This window comes from Babylonia areolata, chromosome 18, assembly GCF_041734735.1.
Source record: "Babylonia areolata isolate BAREFJ2019XMU chromosome 18, ASM4173473v1, whole genome shotgun sequence".
In the NCBI taxonomy this organism is placed as follows: Eukaryota; Metazoa; Mollusca; class Gastropoda; order Neogastropoda; family Buccinidae; genus Babylonia; species Babylonia areolata.
In genome coordinates this window covers 37,782,583-37,795,180 of record NC_134893.1, presented here as the reverse complement: position 1 = coordinate 37,795,180, position 12,598 = coordinate 37,782,583, and the positions used below count along the sequence as shown (strand labels likewise).

Here is a 12,598-nt window from a genome sequence, read left to right as displayed (position 1 = left end):
GGCACAAATATTGAAGTGTGGGATTATCTACCATTGTTGTCGGCCTTTACTTAAGCTTTCGCGTATAATTTTCGCTGACAGGTCCGCACAGTCTTTTTCTGCGATTTTTTGTGGGTACTTTGTATGGAGGTCTCTGTCCGGCTTGTTTGATAAACAATATGGGGAAGACTTCTCTTTTTATGTGGTACGGTTTGCGGGGAGAGTAAGGGGAAGGGAGAGAAAGAGAAAGATAATGAGAGAGAGAGAGAGTAAAGGACCAGTTTCGTTTTCAAAGCGGAGAGGGGGGAGCGTAAAGGAAGAAGGGCGTGACAGTGTATGGACTAGTCTATGTACGTTTCACCACATCTGCTTATGTAAAAAAAAAATATGTAAATAGATACATAGATAGACAGATGGATGGATGGATGGATAGATAGATAGATAGATAGATAACATCAACAACAACAGTATTTTTGCATGTCTTTTAAACTTGTAATTAGAATGCTGTATAACAGCTTCTTCAGGCAATACAGATAGATAGATAGATAGATAGATAGATAGATAGATAGACAGATCACCCAACCCCCCTCCTAACCAGCCAAACACTTATTCAAGGGAAAAGAAACAGGAAAGGGAAGGAGAAAATGACAATCACAATATTTCATTGTCCATTCAGCACTGAAACCTCTTTGGACAAAGGGGCAGTCCGGATCATGGCCAACACTGCACATCACTCACGCCTCCAGCTTGAGGCCAGACATGACGCCATCGTCACCCTGGTCGGACGGCATGAGCGATTTTATAGCGCTAAGTTCGCTTAGCGTTAAGAATATCCGCTTAATTTAAGTCAAGAACTATCAACAACCATCTACCTGAAGATCTAGTCATCAGCCCCATCCACATGTAGTATGCGGCTTCTGTTCAAACGTGTGTGTGTGTGTGTGAGAGAGAGAGAGAGTGTGTGCGTGTGTGTATGTGTGTGTGTGCAGTGCGTGCATGTATGAGTATGCACAATTTATTTTTATATTGATATGCACTTGTATGTATTCTAATTTCTACTGTATCTGTGTTTGTGTATGATTTTCGATTTATGTTCGTACCTTGTTATGTACTACCCCTTCCCCCCACACCCCCACATACACCCCCCCCCACCCACGCCCCCCCCACCCCCACCCTCGTCCTCCCAATATTCCTTGTGACCCCGGTGCACTTGGTAATGAAGACATATTCTATTCTATTCCATTCTATTCTAAGTCTGCGGAGTTAGCGAATACACAGGGAGATTCTGGACGTTGTGATTAAGCAAACTTTCCACTGTTTCTTCTTCCTCTTCTTTCGTAGGCTGCGACTCCCACGTTCACTCTTATACACGAGCTGGCTTTCACGTTCAAGACTGTTTTTAACCATCCCCCACGTAGGTAGTCCTACTCCCGTTTCCGAAAGGGGTGCTGGGAGGGGAGGGGGGAGGCGGGGGGGGGGGGGGAGGCATGCCGGGTAAGTTCTTGTTTCCATAACCCACCGAACGCTGATATGGGTTACGGGATCTTTAACGTGCGTATTTGATCTTCTGCGGGTATATATACACTGGTAAGATTATTCCGGCCCGGGACTTTTTTCCCAGTGTGTTCCACGGACAGCAACTGACCGACAGGTCTGTGTGGTCACTCGGCTGTCGGACAGCTTGGTGTGGGTTAACTACATACAGTCTGACATTGTCCACACATCGTGTGGCCTGTAATAAAGCTTCGTGTGTACTTTCCGCTCTGACTGGGGGGGGGGTCCACAGTGGATTTTATCGGCTTTTCGTTGATGGTGGTGGTGGTGGTGGCGGCGGTGGTGGTGGTTTTCTGTTTTTCTGTTGATTTTTGTTGTTGTTGCTGTTGTTGTTTTTGTTGTTGTTTTCTGTTTTTTGTTGATTGTTGTTGTTGTAGCTGGAGGTCTTCGACCGCTGTTTACAGTGAACAATGAGGATGAGAAATCTCTTCTTGTGTATCGCTTTAGGAGACAGAGAGAGAGAGAGAGAGAGAGAGAGAGAAGCAGACAGACAGACAACGAACGCAGGAACGAAGGAAGTAACTTCAATACTAGTATTAAGCTGTTCAGCCCATTCAGCAATGCAACACGACAGACATCAGTAAGCGCGACGCGAAGCCACAGACATGGAGACCATGGCAATGGTTTGTTTTGTTTTCACTGTACAGTCATGTGACGCGACCGTTCTTGTCAATATCGAGATTTGTCACAGTGGATTTTATCGGCTTTTCGTTGATTGTGGTGGTGGTGGTGGCGGCGGTGGTGGTGGTTTTCTGTTTTTCTGTTGATTTTTGTTGTTGTTGCTGTTGTTGTTTTTGTTGTTGTTTTCTGTTTTTTGTTGATTGTTGTTGTTGTAGCTGGAGGTCTTCGACCGCTGTTTACAGTGAACAATGAGGATGAGAAATCTCTTCTTGTGTATCGCTTTAGGAGAGAGAGAGAGAGAGAGAGAGAGAGAGAGAGAGAGAGAGAGAGAGACAAGCAGACAGACAGACAACGAACGCAGGAACGAAGGAAGTAATTTCAATACTAGTATTAAGCTGTTCAGCCCATTCAGCAATGCGACACGACAGACATCAGTAAGCGCGACGCGATGTCACAGACATGGAGACCATGGCAATGGTTTGTTTTGTTTTCACTGTACAGTCATGTGACGCGACCGTTCTTGTCAATATCGAGATTTGTCACTGAAAAGCGATTCTGTTGGAAAGGCAACAGAGAGACATAGATACAGACACAGAGAGGGAGAGAGAGACTACTGAATTGTCCATTCAGCAATAAAGCCCCATGGGCAATACAGTGTACATCACTCATTTACACACCCCTTTCTTTCCCTCCCCACGCCCCCCCCGCCCCTCTCTCTCTCTCTCTCTCTCTCTCTCTCTCTCTCTCTCTCTCTCTCTCTCTCTCTCCGCGAAAGAGGGATAAAGAGATTAACCATGCAATAATTCATTTTGTCAATACAATAATCCCTTTTCTTCTTCTTCTTCTTCATTTTTTTTTACAACAGACAGACATCCAAACAGACATACAGACAACCCGACAGACAGAGACATTCAAACCATTCGAGTCTGACTGACCCACATTGACTTTCTCTATACACAGTCTGCAGATCAACGAAGCTAAGAGTCAACAGAACCCCATCAAGTTGAGGCACTGTGATGGCCATCATCGTTTTCACTTCTTCCAGACTGCACCACAGACTGTCGGCACACGGGGAGGTCTCTTGATCTATAGCAGATGGTTGAAAGAGCCACACCATCATCAAAGAAGAAATCTGTGAAGAACCTGATCTCAAACTTAAGTAAAAAGCTTTTTGAAAATATTTTTTTTCAAAAAAGTTATGAATTCAATGACTTGTCTGGCTAGCCAAGAACCATTCAGCCTAAACCGGAATCCTGTATGGACACTAGTTCCTATCAAACGAAACTTTTTTTGTTTATGTGTGTGTGTGTGTGTGTGTGTGTGTGTGTGTGTGTGTGTGTGTGTGTGTGTGTGTGTGTGTGTCTGTCTGTCTGTCTGTCTGTCTGTCTGTGTCTCTGTGCTTCCGTGTCTGTGTGCTTGTTTGTGTGTGTGTGTGTGTGTGTGTGTGTGTGTGTGTGTGTGTGTGTGTGTGTGTGTGTGTGTGCGCGCGCGCGCGCGCGCATGCGCGCGTATGTGTGTGGAGGGTGGTGGGTGGTCTGTGGAGGCATCGGGGAGGGGTGTATGGGTGTGAAGGTGAGGATTGGCTGTGGTGGTGGTGGTGGTGGTGGTTCTACCGTTGAAGCGGGGTGAGTGGGGTTGGGGCGGGGGGCGGAAGGAGGAGACCCCAGCCCTTTCAGTTCCTGAACCGACCCACATGGACACAACAGTCTCCGCTCCGAATGCTCCATTCCCTGACGGTCTTTGAGAAGAAGTTTTTCTTGAGAACTTCTAGGGGATTTGTTTGTTTGTTGTTATTGTTGTCGTTATTGTTGTTGTTGTTGCGTAGTCAGGTCAGGGGCATAGCCCTTGTTACTGGTACCATGTAGCCCAGTACTACCTGCCGCATGTGAAGTCACCCAACGACGGACCAGGCGGAGGAAGAAACCTTTCCCAGCCGGCTGTGAAGGCGGAAGAGGATGACCAAAGGGCAGGGGGAGCTCTTATCCTTGGTGGAAGTCCTCTTAGGAGACGAAACTCCGAAAAAAAAACCTGCACCTGCCGAGACCGTCCTACACGTGGCAGTATCTGCACCTGTGGGACTGTGAGCGTCGGTAGGCGAGAGAGTGGGGAAGGGACTGCACAACTCTTCACTAAAAACGTCACCCGTGCTGGTCAGGCAACCAGGCTTGATGCCCTTGACCGCTCTCGCTGGAAACAAGAGAATGCTGGCCATTAAGGAGAAGCGTGAGCGAAGGAAGCAGGGCTCAACTTCGTAGACGTTTTCCCTTGCAACACCTGTGGGAAGTGCTACGCATCTAGAATCGGCCTCTTCTCCCATATGAGGACACACACCGACAGATAAGCCTGCCTGCCTACTCATCCGTCGGTCCGACGGGAGACTCCGTTATTATTGTTGTTGTCTTCATTGTTGTTGTTGCTGTTGTTGCTGTTGCTGTTTGTTTATTCAGAAACAGCGTGGGTTGAGATTCCCCCCTTTCTTTTGCGATGGCTAACATATCTTTATGTACCAGGGTCTTTTCACTGTGTGCCTTCTTTGGTGGTGGTTGGTGGTGGTGGTTTGAGTTTGTTTGTTTGTAGTCTCTTGATTCTCCTTGATGACAGATTAGTATCAGTCATTTTGGCTGGCAGATTTCCAGTGAGTGGTCAGCGTCATTCTTTCGGTCTTGTTAGTGTCAGCTAGGTCTCTGAGGTCTCTTGTGCATTAGACAGTGTGGTGTGGGCTGTGTTCCTCTCGTTGTTGTTGTAGAGATGCAAGAAATAGGGGGAGGGGGGGGGGTGATCAGCATGTAGAAACACCGGCCTGCAATGGTGCTTCACGAATAATTCCTCTTGCAGACTGGGGGGCTACATAGGTCCACGTTATATTTCAGCGGAGTTTGTTGGCACTTTGTCTGGGGGGTCAGTCGCGTTGTCGTTGTGGAAGAGACATTTGGATGGTTTATTCGTTGGAGTCTACTATTCCTGGGGGAGAAAGGGGCAGAGTAGAGAAAGACAGACAGACAGAAAAGACAAGACAAGAAAAGACCAGACAAAATCTTTATTATCGAGGGTAATAAATAAGCAAGTAACATGCTTTTCTTGCATCCAGCCCTCGCCCTAAACAGAGAATAAAGCTAGAGAAGCAAAATGAGCAAAAGGAAAAAATAGAGACAGAGAAAGACAAAGAGAGAGGGAGGCGGCACAGACAGACAGGGATGTCGACAAATCGTTAACCTTTACCATCCCCATGACAATGCTCTACCCACTGTCACAACCAGACCCTGAGTTTTCCCATTACATGTTGAGTTACGACTTCCGTCCCAATCAGGATATTGGAGCAGTCCTGCTGTGTGGGGAAAAAAAGAAACGTATTGAAAATGACTCGTTCAAGCTGTAAAGACTTTATGACCATCCGCTAATGGAGGAGTCAGTTCAGTACTGACTGAGCCATTCCAGTCACTCATCTCTGCCCAAAGTCAGCTATATTTTTACGCTCATTTGTTTATTGTCTGTCAGTAGATTTACGCTAAGTGTTGTGGATGTATTTCTCTTCTAACTCTTGTGGGTTTGGTAGGGCCCTTTGACACCATAGACCATTTCACACTTGTATCCCCTGATATATTTTAATTTATTAATGGCAATGCCCTTTGCTAGTTCAGATCCTCCTATCTCATTGACTGATTTCAGTGTGTTACCGTTGAAAGTTACCAGTCTGAACTTGTCCAGATCGAAAACTGAGTCCCCAGAGGATAAGTATCAGGTCCTGTTCTTTCCTAATGTAAACTACCCCCTCCCCCACCCTGCTGAGGAGGGTCTTTTTCTCCCATTTTAATTTTGACCTTGGTACCAACAGCCTGACCTTGACCTTGACTTCATCGCCTGTAATCTGATTCTTCGACAGATGATTCTGAATACATATTAATTTATACATGTAGCCGTGGTACCGAGTGGTTATTCAAGGGTACGGACGGTACAAAAGAACTAACTAAATGATGATGATTTGCTGTATTAAAGGATAGACCAGAATTCCCGTGCACAGGCCAGGAACATATAGAGGCCAGTCACAAATGGGTTTTTCTATTGTTTTATTTACAATAGTTATAAGAACATAAGAAGAGAAGACAAAGAAGAGATAAAAAGAGAACATAAAAAGAGAAGATCTAAGAAGAGAAGCTATAAGAAGAGAAGATAAGAAGAGAAGACAGTGCCTGGAATGACACAAACAAATGTGATTAGCACAACATGTCGGCACAAGTGAATAATAAAGCACATGTATAAATATTACATGGAAAGATTACCACTTGGTATTGCATATGTGTGAAGACCAAACACTGACATCAAATGACATTTCTAATATATTTAAATAGTGCAGTTAAAGTGATTAAAGCTATGCTGACTTGGTGAAAGTACACTGACAGTACAGATTAGATAAAGCTTATACTGTGTCAAAGTGACTCAAATGAATCAGTTTATCATGTTGCACTATACTGGAGTAAGCCATATAGGAGAGAGCATGGTAACTAAATTACAATTAACAGACTGACACGTATCAGGTGGTTTTGACCAATAACTGATATTAATCCAACACTATCTTGTAATCATGACATCTTAGAGTACTGAGCATCAGTGAAACACTAACCTTCATCAGTGACAGCAAATGAGAAAGAACGCATCATATGCACCCACTAGAATATTCTCGAACAAACTATTAGTGTCCAGAGACGTCACTGACTGTGACGTTAAGAACAATCAAATGGAACACTGCTCCAAGCATATGACGACATGGCAATTATTTAGATCAATCACAGCCGAGCTGTGACTAACATGTCAAAGCAATAACTGAACAAAGCAATAACTGAACATACTCATATGTGTGTGTCAAAGAATACAATTTACAAATCAACACATTCTACACACTAGTACTTACAGCGATACGTAGCGAGATGTTAGCCATTGTGAGAACACACACAACACACACTCACACTGCCCGCAACGCAGCAAGAGAGAGAAAGAGAGAGCAGCTCTGGTCAGATGACTGACCAGGTATGAAATGACCACTCATTACTCACTGTGCCAATTTATACAGGTTAAGCGAACTACAAAGACAGTCACGTGTGCTGCAAGCAGATCGACCCTAATCTGGCCAAATCTGACAACAACTGTGTTTCTGACAAGGTGTTCAGTGACAGATTTCTAAATGATTCCTGAACCAATTTACGTCGGATAAGATGCAAAAGAAAGAGCTCAACACCTACTTTATAATGAGTATAAAATGAAGTGTTGATTATTTAAGATGAATTTATAATCTTAATTTAAGTCACCTGAATAGGGTCAGTTTTAACAAGCTGGTCGCTGAAAATTACAAACTGCGATAAATCAGTTTAACATAGACAAACACAAATGGAATAGACTTAAAGATGGCATTGCAACGATTCTGCCAGTATATAATGCTTGTTGTTTACTGATCCGACAAAAGATATATTAATTAAATACTTTGGAGCAGAAACACAGATTCCAGCTCAGCTGATAGCGTACCGTGACGCGACACTGGTCGAGCCGTGAGTAGGTTGTCTGGTGAAGAGGACAAAATGATGTAAGCTGAGTGACGTCACACATTCTGCACGTGGGTTAGTTGCAAAAACTGTTGTCTGCTAATACAGCTTGTGCGTGAGGCAAGCTAATACAGCTTGTGTGTGAGGCAAGTTTTGGAGCAAGCATAGCGCTTGGTCACATACTAATCCCAGTTAATACTAATCCGACCCACCCACCCTCTTTTCTTTTCTCTCCCCCAGTGCTGAAGTTGCTAGCCAGCACCTGACCTTGACCTTCACCGCCCGTAACATGATTCTTCGGTTTATGGTTATGAATACATTTCAATACTAATCCGAGCCACCCTCCCTCTTTTTTTTGTCTACCCTCCAGTGCTGACGTTTTAGGTCAGCATCATGATCTTGACCATGACCTTCATCGCATGTGACCTGATTCTTCGGCAGGTGGTTTTTTCATTCATATCCATAATAATCCGAACCAACCATTCTTTTTCTTTTTTTTATCTCCCCCAGTGCTGACCTTGGTGGCCAGCATCCTGACCTTGAATTCATCGCCTGTGGCCGGTCCTTCGCCAGATGGTTATGCATACATATCAATACTAATCCGAACCACTCACACTCTTCTTCTTTTTCTTTTTCTCTTTTTTTTTATTATCTCCCTCCAGTGCTGACCTTGGTGGCCAGCATCCTGACCTTGACCTTCATCGCCTGTGACCGGTTCTTCGGCATCGTGTTCTCCATGAAGGCGCACTTCATCGAGCGTCGAGCCTCGCTGACCATCGTCATCCTGTGGGTGCTGGCTCTCGCCGTGGCCTCCCCTCTGCTTGTCTACCGGGAACTTTTCACGGTACCTCTTCTTCGTTTGGTTTGGTGGTGGTTGGTGGTAGTGTTTTGTGTTTGTTTGTTTGTTTGATGTTGTTGTTGGTTTGTTTCGTTGTTTATGTATTTTTGTTGTTGTTGTTGTTGTTGCTGTTGTTGTGTGTTTGCTGCTGTTAGTTTGTTGCTGTTGTTGTCGCTGTTGTTATTGTTGTTGTTGCTTTTGTTGGTGTGTGTGTGTGTGTGTGTTTGTTTCGTATCTGCGCGTAATTGTGAATGCGCGCGTGTATCTGTGTGCGTGCGTGCGTGCGTGCGTGCGTGCGTGTGTGTGTGTGTGTGTGCGTTTGAAAGAGGGAGAGAGAGAGTGACTGAGAGAGCGTGGGCATTTGTGTATGTGTCTGTGTGAACAAGCTCGCGCGTGTTTATGTATGTGTGTGAGGAGATAGACAGATAGAAAGACAGACAGAGCGTCAGAGAGCATGTACAGAGGAGAATGATACATTTCAAAAGAAAGAAGGCATTTTTTTTTTTTTAATTTTAAAAAAACTTGCAAACTTGTATTGTCCACATGTATGCATAAAAATAGAAGTTTGTCCGACCAGGAGACATCTTGGAAGGTTCACAAACACAAGAACTTCCAGAAAGTATCAAATGGTTCCTTCCTCTTGTCTCCCTCTCTTGTTTATTTTGTCTCATCATTTTATTTCTTCTTTTCTTTTTTAACTCTCTCCATACGAACGGCGAAAGAGACGACGTGAACAGCGTTTCACCCCAATTACCATCATCAAAATATTGCAAGCAGAAGGCTCTTATACTGAAGAGGTGAATGTTGACAACGAATACCACAATTCTGACGACGGAAGCTAAAGGTTGGGTCATTCAGACACCCACTGGACATCCGAGGGGTCTGTGTAGAGGAGAAGAGAGAACTGGCCGTACTGAGTGAGTCAATGTATCACACAAACCTAGGATAGGCTCCCAAAGCATGATCAGCGGGGTCGGGTTCATGCTTCGAAGGTCAGTCCATCTGCTGCTTTATCAATTTACAGCAGATGTGGTGGCGCGTGCGTACATGGATCTGCCCGAAAGTTCTCACACTTCCTTGAAACGGAAACTATATTATCTCCCCTCGTACACTTCCTGTCCGCCGGCGTCGGATCTTTTTCCGTTTTTGTTGTTTGTTTTTTGGGGGGTGTTTTTTTTTAACAGCTTTAAACGTCGGCGCTTGTTGGATACTTTTATCCGCTCGACCCCCCCCCCCCCCCCCCGCCCCCCATCCCCCCCGCCCCCCACCACCCCCCACCACCCCCCACGTCTCGCCTTTCCCTCCCCCACCTGTCTGTGGCTGTGCAGAAATCAATATCATCGTCTGAAATAAAAAGGGACGCTAGTGTCGGTGGGCACGGTGTGGAGGGAGAGGAGAGGGGGGAGGGGGTGGGAGGCAGGGTAGTAGGGGTGATGAGGAGAGGAGAGGTGAGGAGAGGCAAGGGAGCTGGTGAGGAGGGGATCAGTGAGGAGGGGAAAAGGAGGGGGGGGGAAGGGTCATGAGAAGAGGATCGATGAGGAGGATGCAGGGGGAAGACAGGGTGGGCGTGGTGATTGGGGAAGATTGGTGATGAGGAGGAAGGGGGAAACAGGGTAGGGGTAATGTTGAGAGAATTGGTAAGGAGGGGGAAGGGGGGAGGTAGGGTAGGGGTAATGTTGAGAGAATTGGTGAGGAGGGGGAAGGGGGGAGACAGGGTAGGGGTAATGTTGAGAGAATTGGTGAGGAGGGGGAAGGGGGGAGGTAGGGTAGGGGTAATGTTGAGAGAACTGGTGAGGAGGGGGAAGGCGGAGGCAGGAGGAGTGGTGATGAGGATAGGATTGGTGAGGAGGAGGAAGGGGGGAAGTGGGGTCGGAGTAATGTTGAGAGGACTAGTGAGGATGGGGAAGGGGGGGGGGGCAGGGAGGGATGAGTGATGGTGAGGAGAGGATTGGTGAGGAGGAGGTGGAGGGGAGGCAGGAAGGAGTGGTGATGAGTATAGGATGGGTGAGGAGAAGGGAGAGGCAGGGTGGGGATGGGGGTGGTATGGAGAGGATGGCTGAGGAGGTTGGGAGGATGGAGGGGTAGGGTAGGGTGGGGTTGGTGGTGAGGAGAGGATCGGTGAGGAGGAGGGAGAAGGGGAGGCGGAAGACAGGGTGGGGGTGGTGATGAGGAGAAGGGGGAGGGGGAGGCTGGGAGGGGTGGTGATGAGGAGAAGGGGGAGGTTGGGAGGGGCCTTGATGAGGAGAAGGGGGAAGGGGAATGTTGGGAGGGTGGTGGTGAGGAGAAGGCGGAGGGGAGAGGTTGGGAGGGTGGTGATGAGGAGAAGGGAGGGCTGGGAGGGGTGGTGATGAGGAGAAGGGGGAGGGGGAAGGTTGGGAGGGGTGGTGATGAGGAGAAGGGGGGGCTGGGAGGGGTTTTGATGAGGAGAAGGGGGGGGGGAAGGCTGGGAGGGGTGGTGATGAGGAGAAGGGGGAGGGTGAAGGTTAGGAGGGTGGTGATGAGGAGAAGGGGGAGGGGGGAAAGTTGGGAGGGTGGTGATGAGGAGAAGGGGGAGGGGGAAAGTTGGGAGGGTGGTGATGAGGAGAAGGGGGAGGGGGAAGGTTGGGAGGGTGGTGATGAGGAGAAGGGGGAGGGGGGAGGTTGGGAGGGTGGTGATGAGGAGAAGGGGGAGGGGGAAGGTTGGGAGGGTGGTGATGAGGAGAAGGGGGAGGGAGAAGGTTGGGAGGGTGGTGATGAGGAGAAGGGGAAGGGAGAAGCTTGGGAGGGTGGTGATGAGGAAAAGGGGAAGGGAGAAGGTTGGGAGGGTGGTGATGAGGAGAATGGGGTAGGGGGGAGGTTGGGAGGGTGGTGATGAGGAGAAGGGGGAGGGGGAAGGTTGGGAGGGTGGTGATGAGGAGAAGGGGGAGGTTGGGAGGGTGGTGATGAGGAGAGGGGGGAAGGTTGGGAGGGTGGTGATGAGGAGAAGGGGGAGGTTGGGAGGGTGGTGATGAGGAGAGGGGGGAAGGTTGGGAGGGTGGTGATGAGGAGAAGGGGGAGGGGGAAGGTTGGGAGGGTGGTGATGAGGAGAAGGGGGAGGTTGGGAGGGTGGTGATGAGGAGAGGGGGGAAGGTTGGGAGGGTGGTGATGAGGAGAAGGGGGAGGTTGGGAGGGTGGTGATGAGGAGAAGGGGGAGGGGGAAGGTTGGGAGGGTGGTGATGAGGAGAAGGGGGAGGTTGGGAGGGTGGTGATGAGGAGAAGGGGGAGGGGGAAGGTTGGGGGGGGGGGTGATGAGGAGAAGGGGGAGGTTGGGAGGGTGGTGATGAGGAGAAGGGGGAAGGTTGGGAGGGTGGTGATGAGGAGAAGGGGGAGGGGGAAGGTTGGGAGGGTGGTGATGAGGAGAAGGGGGAGGGGGAAGGTTGGGAGGGTGGTGATGAGGAGAAGTGGGAGGGGGAAGGTTGGGAGGGTGGTGATGAGGACAGGGGGGAAGGTTGGGAGGGTTTTGATAAGGAGAAGGGAGAGGGGGAAGGTTGGGAGGGTTTTGATAAGGAGAAGGGGGAGGTTGGGAGGGTGGTGATGAGAAGGGGGAGGTTGGGAGGGTGGTGATGAGAAGGGGGCAGGTTGGGAGGGTGGTGAGGATGAGAATGGGGGGGGCTGGGAGGGTGGTGATGAGGAGAAGGGGGAGGAGGAATGTTGGGAGGGGTGGTGATGAGGAGAAGGGGGAGGGGGGGGAGCCAGGGTGCAGTGGTGATGTGGAGAGGATTGGTGATGAGGGGACGAGTGAGGGAGGGGTCTGGTAATGGGGAGGTGGGGGAGTGGGGTGGGGAAGTGTTGACGAATGGGGGTAGGAAAGGAGGAGCTGTGCGGTGCGTGTATGGTGTGTGTGTGTGTGTGTGTGTGTGTGTGTGTGTGTGTGTGTGTGTGTCTGTGTCTGTGTCTGTGTGTATGTATTTGCCTGTCTGTCTGAAAGTATTGTGTAGATCTGTGTGTGTGTGTGTGTGTGTGTGTGTGTGTGTGTGTGTGTGTCTACTCACATGAATATATGTATATCTGTCTGTCTGTCTGCGCGTGTGCGTGCGTGTGTGCGTGCGTGCGTGCG

General features: G+C 48.4%; 1 protein-coding gene across 1 annotated transcript in view; it reads left to right on the top strand.

The window, feature by feature from the left end:
- The window catches only part of LOC143292732 (QRFP-like peptide receptor), a 91,152-nt gene that overhangs the window by 52,375 nt on the left and 26,179 nt on the right, over positions 1 to 12,598 (top strand). The window contains exon 3 of the mRNA XM_076603269.1: positions 8,348 to 8,529. Coding sequence (XP_076459384.1) covers positions 8,348 to 8,529 — 182 coding nt within the window. The remainder of the gene's footprint in view (positions 1 to 8,347; positions 8,530 to 12,598) is intronic.